The sequence below is a fragment of the Natrix helvetica genome (assembly GCF_964273705.1).
Source record: "Natrix helvetica genome assembly, chromosome: 1".
NCBI classification, from domain to species: Eukaryota; Metazoa; Chordata; class Lepidosauria; order Squamata; family Natricidae; genus Natrix; species Natrix helvetica.
In genome coordinates, this window is record NC_138548.1 from 28,386,225 (window position 1) to 28,401,589 (window position 15,365).

At 40.7% G+C, this 15,365-nt stretch overlaps 1 protein-coding gene across 2 annotated transcripts in view; it reads right to left on the reverse strand.

Moving 5' to 3' along the window:
• Positions 1 to 10,669: 10,669 nt before the first annotated feature.
• The window catches only part of FRMD6 (FERM domain containing 6), a 133,639-nt gene continuing 128,943 nt past the window's right edge, over positions 10,670 to 15,365 (reverse strand). For both annotated transcript variants that reach the window (XM_081933899.1, XM_081933898.1), the window contains 3 exons: positions 14,415 to 14,549; positions 13,077 to 13,168; positions 10,670 to 11,894 (listed from right to left, as the gene is read on the reverse strand). In XM_081933899.1, the coding sequence (XP_081790025.1) occupies positions 11,610 to 11,894; positions 13,077 to 13,168; positions 14,415 to 14,549 (512 nt within the window). In that variant the 3' untranslated portion in view covers positions 10,670 to 11,609. The remainder of the gene's footprint in view (positions 11,895 to 13,076; positions 13,169 to 14,414; positions 14,550 to 15,365) is intronic.

Sequence of the window (15,365 nt, forward strand, 5' to 3'; positions counted from 1 at the left end):
GTAGAATAGCCTGGCTCAGACCTTAATGATCCATTGACAAAGGTGGGGGAGGTGTAGGAAGGTGCAGGGAGCTGCTTTGTTTTTAAAACATGTTTCTCCTTTTTTCATCCAGGGAAATGTAATATTCTGCCTTTTAAAAAATATTTCATCCTCCTAGGAGAAGGGTGGGTGCTAACTTTCTACGATTCCTTTTAGGTTGTTGTCATCTTTAGTGACCAGTGATTCTTTTATTTCCTGAGCATATCTAAAGCCTTCCCCAATCGCAGCTTATTTTGAGCCTTTGCTTTTCTGACACTTCTAAACATCTTAAGGTCGCCTTTAAGTTGTCGTCTGAAGTAACCTGACCTTTTTCTTTTTTTGCTTTCAGAACCAAACACCTCTTCCAAGAACACATTAGAGGTGGGTTCCTACCGGTTCGGCCCGGTTCGGCCAAACCGGTAGTAATTTGGCGGCCTGGGTCGCTGGAACCAGCAGCGACCCAGGCCTGCCACGCCCCTGAACTGATTCTCTCAGCAGCACCGTAGTTGCCGCCATCTTGTTTGTGCCTTCTGCACAAGCACAGAGCAATTTTTGTTGCACTGCACATGCGTGCAGGGTGCATCCGTGAGCGAACCGGCAGTAGCAGCAGCCGAAACCCATTCCTGGAACACGCGTCCTCATAAATTCTGATCTTGCAAGTTGCATGAGGACTGCTGACACGGATAATCTCTTTTTTCTATATATTAAAAGAACAAAGTTAGAAGGGAACTTGGAGGTGAACCCTTTGCCCGCAGAAGACCCTATTCCAATTTCAGACAAATGGTTGTCCAATCTCTTCTTAAATACCTCCAGTGCTGGAGTATCCACCACTTGTATAATATAATCTGGATAAATCCAATCATAAATCATTATATCAGCCAATATAAATCATCTCAACTTCATGGACACTAATCCATATTGTGGAAAGGAATTCCATTGACTGGTATTTTGTTTCTCTTAAATCTACTCTAGCTCAGCTTCATGAGATACCCTCAGTTCTAGTATTTTGAAAAGTGGGGGGAACTTGGATGTCCTTTCCCCACGCTATGAAAAACCCTGTGCATCTCCATTATTTTCTCCCTTGTTCCTCTATTTTTTTTCTAAATATCTCATTCCTCCTTATGCACAGTCACAATCTTTCTTCACAGAGGAGCTTGTTCTACTTGGCCTAACAATTTCGGTTGCCATGGAAAGAAGAGAAACGGTGTTGGTTATATATATATATAGATCTATTTCGAGCTAATTAGCTGTCATCAGCTAGCCATACCCTTACTGGGATTAGAACCCAGGCATACCAGGGGTTGTAACACACACACACACACACACACACACACACACACACACACACACATATATATATATATTGCCTCCCATAAAATGCACAGCTGTTCACTGCAGAAGAGCACACTTTCCTGTTCGAATAGTCAAGTGCTTGCCAGAGAGGGGAGCTGATGATATAGTTTGGATCCTGATTGTGAAAGAAATATATATTCAGTCCAAGGGAGTATGTCCTTCTGGGCTCAGTTCCAAGTAGGGAGAAAGACACTGGAAACATGGTAGTTGTTTGGAAAGATGGTTTAATGATGAACCACATGGTTTGAGGTCCTGGGCAAAAAAAGGGAAGAGATGCCGAGAGTGCCGGGGTTTTATACCCTCTCTGGGCTTTTGAATTTGAGCTTGTATTCTGATAGCTTGTTAGACTCCTATGGGGCCATGCAGTGGTAACTTTGTAGGTTGTCTGTGTACCAGGCTTGGTTGAGCCCTGCTGGATGATGATGTAATGAAAGGGCTTTGGGATTCCTATTATGGCTCTGCCTGAAGGAGGTAGATCTTTGTTATGTAGAATAGACTGGCCCACGCCTTAATGGCCCATTGACAAAGGTGTGTGTATGTGTGAGTTTCTGCATCCCTTTTAGGGGAAATATTCGGCCCTTTTAATATTTCCTAAAATATTTCATTTTTCTAGGAGAGGGGTGGGTGCTAACTTCCTACATTTGTGCAGAGAAGAAATGGAAGGGATAGTTTGTAAGTTGTAAGTTGATCCTGGGGCAATACCTCTGTAGAGTAAGGACAGAGATAAAGTTTTTTTTGATGGAATGGAAAATCCCATCAAGGCACAAGTGATTCCATTGATGATGTTTCTCCAATCCTTTTTCCTAGTCTTAATGTCTTCCAGCATCACTCAGGCATTTCTGTAAATGAACGAGCTGCTGTCTGTAGTATCATTTTGTAAGGAAGTACCCGCAAGAGAGCTTCGAAATTTTACATTTGCCGCCAGGTCCCAAATCTGTTCGTATGCAGGTTTTCAAGAAAAAACAACAACACACATGGCTGATTTGAAATGCAACTGTGTGCAAATGATGAATATGTGATTGCTAAAATAAAGAAACTTTTATTGAAGTATGAAACAGAAGAAGAACAAGTGAGATGCAGAAACTCTGCATTAATGCTTTCTGTCTTTCTTTGCCGTGTGAACTCAGACCTAGCAATGCCTGGACCCAACCAATTTATTAAACGTTGATTAAAGTTCTCCCAAGAATAACTTGTGTTTGGATGGGAAAGGAAAAGGAAAACAAACAAACAAACATTCTTGTAAAAAGGAAACTATCGGTAGGTAGAAACTTCATGGAGGTAGCCATAAAATAACCGCTAATTTCAAAACCATTCAAGGGCAGTTTATTCTTTTAAAAACCCAAAACCTTGCTTACATTGCCACCTAGTGTTGAAATTGAAATTGCAGAATCTCAACTTGGGATTTCCAAAAGAGACGCTGATAAAGGGTCAAGTAAGAGACGCCCAGGTTTATAATTCTTGCCTGTTTGGTTATAAAGAGGTCCTCTTTAACTCAGGCAGTCCTGAAGTTGGAACAGAATATGCTGCAAAATAATTGCTGTTGTTACAGTTGCAGCAGCCACTCCCCAATCTTGAGGACCTGCCTCATTCCCAGATGGGATGGGAATCCTGGTGAACATATTCCTTAGTGTGGATTGATGGTTGATGATGTTCGCCCATTGTATTCAAATAGGACCTTGATATCTGGGATGTCAAGACTTGCGTGTGAATTGGATTGAAGTGAGGGAGAGATGCGCAGAGTCAGCCTCACTCTCTCTTCCCAGATTCCATCTTGCTCCAATAGCAGGACCAGAGTCGAGACAGTTGGAGATGGGCTGGGCACAGTGGTTGACTAGGGAGAACTATATCCTTTCCTGTACAAGTGATTGTCAACTTACAGCCACAACTGGAACCAAAATTCCTGTTGCTAAGTAAGGTGGTTGTTAAGCGAGTTGTGTCAGATTTTACAACCCTTTTTTTGCCATGTTTAAAACTGCAGTTGTTAAGTAAATCACATGATCCTGAGGCAAATCAGGCTTCCCTCCAATTGATTTTGCTTGTCAGAAGCTGGTCGGGAAGGTTGCAAATGCGAATCACATAACCCTGGGACACTGTGACATCGTAAAGGCATGTCAGTTGCCTGGTATCTGAATTTTGATCATGTGATTTTGGTGTGCTATGACGGTTGTAAGTGCAAGGACTGGTTGTAAGCCACTTTTATCAGTGATGTGGTAACTTTGTATGGTCGCTAAGCAAATGGCTCTAAGTCAAGGATCACCTGTACATTTCTTTCCTCGTCACTCTTTCTAACTACAATAAAGGTACAGGTAAAGGTTCCCCTCGCACATATGTGCTAGTCGTTCCCGACTCTAGGGGGCGGTGCTCATCTCCAGCGTTGTCCGAAGACGTCTCCGTGGTCGTTTGGCTGGCATGACTAAACACCGAAGGCACATGGAACACTGTTTCCTTCCCACTAAAGGTGAATCCTATTTTTCTACTTGCATTTTTACATGCTTTCGAACTGCTAGGTTGGCAGAAGCTGGGATGAGTAATGAGAGCTCACTCCATTACGTGGCACTAGGGATTTGAACCGCCGAACTGCCAATCTTTCTGATCGACAAGCTCAGCATCTTAGCCACTGAGCCACCGTCTTCCTTATGTATTAAATGTAGGAAAAAAGTGAATTTCAACAACTGTAGAATCAGGCTGCATTGCAGCATAACGAAATTGACAAAAGTGAAGGGGATCTGAATACTTTCTGAATGCACTATATGTGTGAATGATTTTTCAATTCCATACAGAAGAGATTTAGATCTGCCCTGGAGCCTGGCCACAATAGCTAAGAAACATGCATTATACTTTTAAAGCAGGGCTGTCAAACTCGTGGTCCATGGGCTGGATGCGTCCTATGCTGACCACGGTCATGCCCGGGTTAGCAAAGGGGGGAAAAGTCGCAATAGGTCATGTGATGCCACCGTGACGATGAGAGTTTGACACTCTGTTCTGACCTAGGCTTCCCAAAAGCACGAGGCTGACTCCTCATCCCAATAAAACCCCTTTTATTTAGTTTTAAGTGAATTCCTCTCCAGCAAAGTCTCAGCCAACAGTCTTTCGAGAGATTTCACAACTACAGACCTTTATCAGGCTTGGAGAGCTTGCAGACCAATATCTTCCAAACGCCACTCTCTAGCAGACAATACTTGGCAAGAAGTCAGGAACAGATCTTCCCCCTAATGAATTGAACTAATTGTCTCCTGCAAACTCCATTCCCTTTTTGCTCCTCTTTATACCCTACGGGAGGGGCATTCATTGTCCACCTGTGGCTTTACTCCCGAGTCGACCCTTGGTACTTAGCTCTTCCCTTCTCCTGGCAGCTCTGTGCATGCGCACACTGGGAACAGGCTCCAGTTGTTCTTCTGCCCCACTGATGTCCGACTCAGCTGATCAACTATCAGACGGCCCTGGCCCCATCTCTGCCTCCGACACAGAGAACTCATCAGAACCTTCCCCAGACTACAGGACTGGCCCATATTTCTCCCCAACCTCCTCATTGCCCAAATCTGCTGCCAGATCTGCTGGAGGGCCACAACACAACCCATCCTCAATCTCTTGTGAAAGGGCAATACTAAGGAAGTTATGATTGTAGAATTATGGGTGAGAACAGAGAATGTGTTTGGAAGACCGGTGATATTTTTTACTAAGGTAACAATCAGATAAGGGAGGAAGGAAGCATATTCAGACTTCCAAATTCTGTTATTATAGCTGTTTCAATTAAAACAGCTTTAGACGCATATGGCATTTCTTTCTTAGTTTGGACTACTTTATAGTTTAGCACTAACATTAGGAGAACATGTTTTCCATGTTCTCTTCTCCAATTTCCCTTCACACAGATTGACTGACTGCCTAAAAGGCAACATCTGTGCAGCATTGAAATGATTTTCCTTAACCACCAGGCTCCATAAATGCTGGTAAATTCTATTCCAATGAAGACCAGAAGAGCGACAGCAATGTAAACTGTGACTTTTATTGTCATTTCTTAGAACTGTACCACAAAAGGCGCACCACAAACTTTCTGCATAACAAAATACATTGGCTGCATTCCTTAGAGCTTGCTCAATTGCTTGCATTCCACTGTCCAAGAGGAAAAGGCCTTTCATAGAAAGGAGTAAGTCATTCGCTTGTGCTGTGGAATAGTTGTTGTCAGGAGGTGAACCCGAAGCAACAGTGATCGGAAGCCAGAGACACCCCATACCCGCTAAAGAGTTCCCAGAAATGCAAAAGTATATAGTTTTTATATATAAAAATACAATCTTGTATCACACAGCTCTGTTGGACAACATCTGCAACATTAAGGGCTTCTTGGAACCTACTTTTGTTTAAAACACATTTAGCAAGAGTTCCTTCCGACATGTGTTGATCAAGAACAATTGTTAGCTTCCCTGGGCGTAGGCCACAGCACATAACCAATGAAGTGGTGGATATCCCTTTTCAAAATGGTGTCCATACTTTCCCGCTTGCCCACAAAGATATTCACGTTTGGGCTACCAGATATTGAACCCAATTTGACAGATTCCCAAGTTAGAATCAACAATACCTTTTAGGCAGGGTTACTTCAACCTTCCTTAACCTGGACGCCTTTCAGATGAGTAGATCTTAGCTTCAAAATTTCTCAACCGGTCATGCCCGCTGAGGAATTCTGAATGGTAATCCATACATCTGGAGGATATATAGATTTAGGAGTCCTTTTTGAATGAATGGAAGCAACCTCTTATGGGTAAGAGGCAAAAGCACTGGAAGAGTTGCTATGGGGAAATAAGGTGGACAAGACTCTACGTCGTTGCCTATGAATATTTATTGATAGTCATACTTGCTCACCCTCTTGTCTTCCAGTTGACGTAACTAGAGAGGCTGCCAAGATTAGATTTTAGAAGCAGAGATGGGCAAAACAGATGAATTAATTACTAATTTACCAATTCTTTTCTCGTGTCTTAAATTTTCTTAAATTCAGCCTCTGAATGTGGAAACCTCTCAAAAGTGTCTAAACCAACAAGGTACCCCGTATTGTGGAACTCACCAAATACAGTATATTTCTTGGCACATTTAAAACCAAATTCCTCAGTTTTATGAATTTGAGGAAACCTTATTGGCATATTTCTCAAACAATATGGATTCATGTGATCACTTATCACCAGTGTTCTTCTGGAGTCTAGTTAGATGCTCTCATTGCAGTATTTCAATTACTCCTATTATGTTATAAGCAATTAAATTTAATTTGGTGATTTGGGGAACAAGCCCCATCTCTGCTGCTTTTAAGCCTGAAAAAGACTTATTTCAACACAACACACATTGTACTAAGTGACACTGTTCTCGAATCCATCCCAGAAACAGTTTCATGCTACAAAGCTTTGTTCATCACACTGAACAATGACACCAGGGAGGTTCCCCCTCCCCCTGCACACACACCACAAAACAGCAACAATATGGGCCTGGCTTTTGTGCAACACATCAGGCTTCTGGATGAGAACATCTTTAAAACCAGACACAAGACAAAAAAGGAGAATGTGTTGTAGCAGACGACTCAAGATTTAGATAAGTAGTATATGGCATAAGTTTAAGGCAACCCAAGGAATGATGACATGGTTTTATTTAATATTACGTTCTCCAAGTCAGCCTCATTTTCTCTTTATCTGATTTTAGCCTATTATTTTACAATGCAAGTAGATTTGTGGGACACACAAATCTTAGATTGGTATTTACAACCACCAATTTTGTGGTGGTATACAAGTGAACTTCTAGATAGCAATACACAATCCAACAATTGTGCTTTATTTGTTTGGGCTGGGACAGCTGGAAGTGTTTTTTTAGTTTAGCCAGAGCGTTATTATTACCGTGTATGAAGCAAAACGTTGGGTAAACTTGGGAAACTGATCAATCTCTCTGCATATACCTATGTGGCATTGTGAAAGGAGAAAACCCTTCTGGATTTAGGTCAGGCAGCTGAAGAAATTCAGACTGCAAACTAAGGTCTCATATTTTCCAACAAATGTCTGCCCAAGAAGAACCTTCTTTGCATAGGGATGGATAAGTCACTCCTGTCAGTGCTCCAGATGATGAAATAAACAGCTTAAGCAAGTAGAAAGAACAATATAAGGTAAAGATAAAGGTTCCCCTTGCACATATGTGCTAGTTGTTCCCAACTCTAGGGGGCGGTAATCATCTCCATTTCAAAGCTGAAGAGCCACCGCTGTCTGAAGACATCTCTGTGGTCATGTGGCCGGCATGACTAAATGCCGAAGGCGCACGGAACGCTGTTACCTTCTCACCAAAGATGGTCCCTATTTTTCTACTTGCATTTTTACATGCTTTTGAACTGCTAGGTTGGCTGGGACAAGTAACAGGAGCTCACTCTGTTATGCCACACTAGGAATTAGAACTGCTGAACTGCCAAACTTTCTGATTGACAAGCTCAGCGTCTTAATCACTGAGCCACCCTATGAGAAAGGACAATATAGCACATGGCAATGTCGCATTACTTCAAACTTGCATCATCCAACAAGCCTGACATGACCTACCAGATGGGAGGAAAAGTTTATCAAAATAAAGACCCATGGCACTATACTTCACTAAAGGTAAACAATTACTAAGCCATGTCAACGCACTGGAATTTATGAAGAGAAAAATATCCGTGCATTGGCATTGCTATTGCTACCCAAAGGAAGCAGGAACAAGTTCACCAAAGATGTAAATATACCAGTGTCCATATGCTGGCTATATTTTATCATCATCATCATCATCATCAGACAATCCTTACTGTCCCAACAAAATACCCAATCATCTGTTTTTTGACACCCCCCCCCAAGTGAAATATTGTATTAACTTTTTAAAAATAAATATATCATTTGTGTGTGTGAGATTGTGTGCGTACAAAGAGATGTGTACATTTATATGTGTGCGTGTGTAATGTGTATGTTTTCAGTTAGAAAAACACCATATATCAAAATATGGCGATACTATGGCTATGATTAGAAAATCTCACAAAAATATTTTTAAGGCAATATGCTATGAATCTTTTTTGTTTTGCTTGTAAATGCTTTTCTCCCAATAGTGGCTGAAAATTATTGTACCACTTGAACAATTCCTGATAAATCTGCCCCTTACACCACCACCACCCCAAAAAAAAAACAAGTCCATGGCTGCTATCCTCTGATAGAGGAAGTTCTCCTCCTGAAAATGCTGCAAATATGTCAAAAGAAGTTATCCACAAGTCAGATAAAAGTCTTCAGGTATCCTGGGACCAGAGCTCAGAAAAGTTAGCCATCTAGAACAGGGCTCTCCAACCTTGGCAAGTTTAAGACTTGTGGACTTCAATTCCCAGAATTCCTCAGGCAGCTTTGCTTCAACTCTGGGAGGTGAAGTCCCCAAGTCTTAAAAGTTGCCAAGGTTGGAGACCTTTGATCTAGAACATTGACAAGCATCAGGGTCTTCTGGAGAACCATCTTATGGTCTAGTAGAAAAAGTTACAAACCAGCAAACAACATGTTGACAGCATAGGAAGACATAGCTACTTCTAGTTCCTAAAGATAAAATCTCCCTTGGGCTGAGCTCAAGTCTTAGTGATGCCACAGAAGCATCCGTATTCTTTTCATGGGAACAATATAAGAGTGGTCTGCCATTGTTTTTAGGGATGTTTTTGTATCTTCCTGGTCCATAGAATTTCTGCTGGGCTCCTACTCAGACACAAACCAGGTCCCATCTTAACTAGTTTCCATCAAGGCTGATTAACTGCTACCACCGAGTGACCCACTGCAGGTGACATTTGCATATTTTGTTTCAGAGGAGGCTGCAAAAAAATTATGTGCAGATATGTAGATAGTAAAATAAGCATTTGTTGTATGCATATATCCAAGTCCATTAAGTGCAAGTCTTTTGTGGACCTAACCAATGGCTGAAGGGACCCTAAAGCACAACATTAAAGAGGTAAGGAGGCGAAGATGGACCTTAAAACTCCTGGTGGAGATTGACACCCTCAATTCTCTTGGGGAAGGAACTGAAGAAAATGTGTTGGTTATTGAAACATGTGTTTCTGACAGTCTGGCACCCTGAAGCCCACAGTGAAGAAGCAATATGTAAATATTTCTATTTTTCCAATCTACTAAAAACAGGCAATTACTCATAATCCATTTTTAAGTTATAATAAATGCTACACTGGATGCTTTTTTTTTTTGCTATGAGTACAGGGTGGCTGGATTCATACATCATTCTTAATTGGTACCGTGTTTTCCCGAAAATAAGACAGGGTCTAATTTTCTTTTGACCCCCGAAATAAGCACTTGGCCTTATTTTTGGGGTGGTCTTATTATTGTTGAGGTGGAGGCGGCAGTGAGCTTGGTCACTTCTTGTCTGCTGCTGTGTTGCAATATTTTCAGGGAGGGCTTATTTTCGCGCATGTGCTCAAAAGCCTGATTGAGCTTATTATCCGGGGAGGTCTTATTTTCAGGGAAACAGGCTAGCTGAATCAACCAACTCCTGGATTTGCAGAAAGCAGCTATAAACTAAATAAGGGACTAGGTTATGAAATATGCTAAAGTCACCATAACAAATAATCAAGGTTAAAACTAACCAAGCTTTTGCATGTTGTTCAGTAACTGGGAAATGTGCTGTGCAACACCAGTCACAGTTGCAGGGAAAATGTATTGGATAGCATTTTCTTCTCTCTCTGTTCTATAGATGCTCATTCCTTCCTCTCAGTGTGCTTGGACAATGGAAGGGTTGACAGTCTGACCAGGGGATCCCCTAAAAAAATATCCCATGGCGAACTGCTCTTTGGTGATAGGACGATGGCAGCTGATGGAGCTTTTGCTACAACCTATGGCAGACATAAAATTAGAGCATTCCTTTTCCAAGTCCCATTTGTTCATTGATCTAACTAACACTGGAACAAGATGGAAACCTTTCCCCTTTCCAGAAAGGGGAGAGGAACATCTCATGATACATGGAAGCAAAAGTTTAGTTTAAAAAAAATTATTGGAGTAGGGAAAGCTATGTTTGCAGTGCAGAAACACTCTCCCCCTTATTATGCTCAATAGCAAAATAATAATAATAATTTTAAAAAAGAGACTATTTTAACCATGTGTAAAATGTGCATTTGCACGATTGTCTATACATGCAGTTTGAAAGAAAGAGTTAATTTTTCTTTTAAAAATAGCACTGAAATCAAAACCAAAATAAAACATACATTGAGTTTTATATTTTCAAAAATACATTAAACATATACTCTTTTCTGCAATGTGCATATTTTTATATTCGCTCTCTCTCACACATGCTCTCTCTCTCTCTCTCTCTCTCTCTCTCTCTCTCTCTCTCTCTCTCTCTCTTTCTCTCTGAACTTAAGGTACTTTGGTCAGCAAATCCTATTGCTTACATCCTCATTTTTTTTCCCCTTTTGAAACAACAAAGCTTCCAGAAAGTTTCCCCAAACCACCTAACATCTATTTGGGGATTTTTGTTGTTGTTGTTCATTTGCTTGTTTTGGTTTTGGTTTTTCTTCTTATTTTTGTAAACTTTACAAAATAGCACAAAGATTCCATTTGGATCAAAAGCTTACATACTTTTGTGTGTGTGTGAGGGGGAAGATCACAAGATGGATTCATTGCATCTCAAGTTGCTTTCATCATCTGAGCAACTTTTCTACACAATCCTTTGGGTTAGTTATTGCTTAGAGCTTTGTCTTGATGTCACCCACTGTGCAGGGGGCATTTCTTTGGCTTGACATGGCACAAAAAAACGGGAATGGAGAAGAAGAACTAAAGCGATTATTCTCACAAGAGGAAAAACTAAACTGCAAAGGTGATGCAAAAATCTATGGTATGCATAGCACAGAAGAGCCCCGGGAGGCAAATAAAAAAACAAAAACAAATAAAAGAGATATATCTATACTTAAAGTAAACATTGTGCATCCTTCTTGTGAATCAAGAGGTCCTCCAAGTTGGCTGCTTTCAAAAGAAGGGACCAGGTCTTCCAAATCCAACTGATTTTTAACCAAATCAAATTCTGCCTCATGGCAAACATTGATGCCAAAGAGCCCGTAAATAAGACAAGCTTTTACAAAAGTGCAACAGTTTACAAGGCCTTATTTTTTTGTTTTGTTTTTAGTATCCTGGGAAAACCGTTGAGGGGGAAAAATTCCTGTTTGGCACAGCAGAAAGGGTGTTTGGAATTGGAAACACTGCGTTGTCTTGCCAGAGCACCCAATGACAGCATCAGACGACAAATTCTGGAACATCTTCATGGGTGAGGTCCAAGGAAAAGTATTTGCTGGTTCTTTTGACGGGAAAAGCATTTTGGATATTGATGCACTGTTGAGCTAAATAGCCATTACAATACAGGTCGTCTTCAGCCAATCCGTGGCCACACCCGAATGTATAACTCTGTGCTGTCTCCTGGCAAAGGCCCGCCAGGCGCAAGAAGTCTTTTTGATAGAGCCGAATGTCATCCAGACTTAAGCTGTGGCGATCGGTGGAGGTCCTTGGTTTCTGGCAGATGCTCTGTAGAAAATAAGGAAAGATTTAATTTGTCCTTCCTTATTCTGAGACCCTCAAGTTATGGAACAACTTGCTTTATTTCTGTCTGGTAACTCCTTTAAATAGAGTTTGATATTGATCAAAACATTACGAATTTTGTTATTGTTGTGGTTGATGGCCCTTGAATTTGACTGCAAAAAGAATGATCTTTCCCCAAATTTAGCCTCTTCTCTGAGGAGAGTAAGAACCTGAGAAGACACACAGGCTGGCTTCAACCAATACATGAAATTATAAACATGGGTTGACAAAGCACAATGGCTGCATTCACATCACATGTTGGTTTCAACAACATGTTGAAACTTAGGAATTGCAAACAAAATTGTACAACACTTTGCCTGTAAATGACTGTCTTTTTAAAGCTTTAATCATAATGCAACCTGTGAGAACAACCGTTTTAAGTTTAGCATAAACCACTCTAATTTCAATTGTAAACAATTTGATTTTTTGTAACAGGATTGTCAAAGTCTGGAATATTTTATCTGATTCGGTTATCTCAGCCATTAACTTCCAGAGTTTTAATTCTAATTTAACTTCTGTGGATCTCACTCCATATTATAAGGGTGTATGTGTAAGTGCACTGGTGTGCCTTTTTTCCCTGTCACATTTTGATTTTCTTATTTTGTTTGTCTGAATTTGTAATTTTTGTTTGGTGAATAAAAAATAAATAAATAACAAATAAATATTATTTTGTGTGTGAGTCCTTCACAGAACCTACTAAGATAAAAGCTGTATTACTATAAGATACTGATCTGCCAACAACCAAGTTACATTTTAGCAGAGTCTGGCATATTGTGCAAACTCAGCCGAACAACCTTCATTGATACTTTTGGATTATCCCAAAACTTAAAGTGCCCGATAAAATGCTTGTCAAGGCATAATCCGGTGTATTTGTTTTACTTCTCCTTTTTCTGCCTACAGTTACGGTATTACAAACAGAGAAAAGTAGAAGACATCATTAAAACATCATGTGATGCTTGAAATGTAACAAATAAATGAAAACATATGGAAGGGATTTTTTCTACTATTCCCAAAACAGTGGTTTTGCTTCCATTCCTGTTATGATTAGCTGCCATTAGAATGCCATGTTCTGTCATAGTCATCTACCCATTCAGTCTGATTTGGTTTTCCCCATCACAATTCACAAACCTGTGGCAATGAATCAATGCTCTGGCCACGAAGTTTTACCACCGTCTCCGAGGAGCTGGAAGTTGACGAATTCACTTCTTTGACAACTAATCCTGAGTTAGGTGACAAGAAAATAAAAACCAAAAGAGGTGAGAAGTTTTCCTGATTCAATCGTCATTAAGTTTTCATGGTATTGTAATATTAAACAGAATGCAATACATCTGAAGTGCACTTTTTGTATCAAATTGTATTGTAAATATCATATGAGCCTGTAATTTTTAGATGGCCTTTACAAAATTCGAAGTACACCAATAATGAGTTTGATGGAATGAATACAACCTTCTTTAACCAGGAGGCCCTATATGTGCAGACTTCAATTCCCCTGCTAACTAGGGACTTCTCGTGGGTCATGCTAACTAGGGATTATGAAAGCTCCTTTTTGGAGCATCCTGTCTAAGTCACGATGGCACAATGGTTAGAGTGCAGTACTGCAGGGTATTTCAGCTGACTGCCGGCTGCCTGAAATTTGGCACATCGAATCTCACCAGGCTCAAGATAGACTCAGACTTCCATCCTTCTGAGTTGGGTAAAATGAGAAGTCAAATTGTTGGCGGCAAAAGGCTGACTATTTAAACCACTTAGAGAGGGCTGTAAAAGCACTGTGAAGTGGTATATAAGTCTAACTGCTATTGCTGTTGCTAAGGAAGGCTGTCCTTATCCTGAAAATTATTTGAGTGGAAATGGTTAAAATTCAGCCTGATATGACACAGTTCGGTAAAATGCAAGATGTTAAAATTCAGACTGATATATCTACTCTGCTGGAACCTGCTAACTTGAAATGAATGGTTACTTTTTTGTTTATCATTAAATATTTGGTATGTTGCATGTAGTGTATATTTGAAGCTTTTGTAATCATAATAAAAATATAAGTAGTCCTTGACTTACGACCACAATTGAGCCCAGAATTTATGTTACTAAGCGAGAAATTTGTTAAGTGGATTAGTGGTCCCATTTTTACGATGTTTCATGTCAAATTTGTTAAGTGAATTAGTGCAGTTGTTCAATTAGTAACATGGTTGTTAAGTGAATCTGGCTTCCCCATTGACTTTGCTTGTCATAAGGTTGCAAAAGGGACACTGCAACCGTCATAAATGTGAGTCAGTTGTCAAGCATCCAAATGTAAATCATGTGACTGTGGGCTTCCTGCAATGGTTGTAAGTGTGGAAAAACGGTCATAAGTCACTTTTTTTCAGTGCTGTTGTAACTCTGAACTGCCACTAAACACGCTGTTGTAAGTTGAGGGTTACCTGTATTAGGGTTATCCTTTTGTTCCTTACTTATTGTAAGGAACTTACTCACCTGAATGTCCATTAAACTTCCTGGCCAACAGCATGTCCTCTGTGATGTAAATGCAAACATCAGGATTGATGTCATCCAGAGATGTTTCGCTTGTTGGCTCGAGATCTCGAGGATCATCAACCAGCATTTCTATTTCTGAAACAAAGAGATAATAAATGCCAGGGGAGTGGAGGAGCTGGAACAGCTACATCAGGGGTGTCCAAACTTGGGAACTTTAAGACTTGTGGACTTCAACTCCCAGAATTCCCCAGCCAGGCTGGCTGGGGAATTCTGGGAGTTGAAGTCCACAAGTCTTAAAGTTCCCAAGTTTGGACACCCCTGAGCTACATTGACAAGACTATGGGTACAACAAAGCATAATCTCACAGAATAGAATAACAGAGTTGGAAGGGGCCTTGGAGGTCCTTTAGCCCAACCCCCTGCTTAGGCAGGAAACCCTACACCACTTCAGACAAATGGTTATCCAACATCTTCTTTAAAACTTCCAATGTTGGAGCATTCACAACTTCTGGAGGCAAGCTGTTCCACTGGTTAATTGTTCTAACTGTTGGGAAATTTCTCCTTAGTTCCAAGTTGCTTCTCTCCTTGATGAGTTTCCACTCATTGCTTCTTGTCCTACCCTCAAGTGCTTTGGAGAATAGCTTGACTCCTTCTTCTTTGTGGCAGCCCCTGGCAGCTTTGCAACAGAAAAAAAAAATCTAAAGGGAGAGTACAAGAGACAAGGGGCCTTTTCTTTTGTTCCCAGAATGAAAAGCAGCTGCGGGAGGCAGCAATCAAATCCAGAGAAATAACAGGGGAAAATAATGCACACACCCTTTTCCCTCTAGGCTCTTTGTCCCACCAGCCATAGGACAGGATGAAATCCACATGGAAAGGATTTACAGTCCTCTACGGACCATTTCTTCACTCATGATAACTTCCTTCTGGCCACCCAATTTCAAGAAGAAGAAGA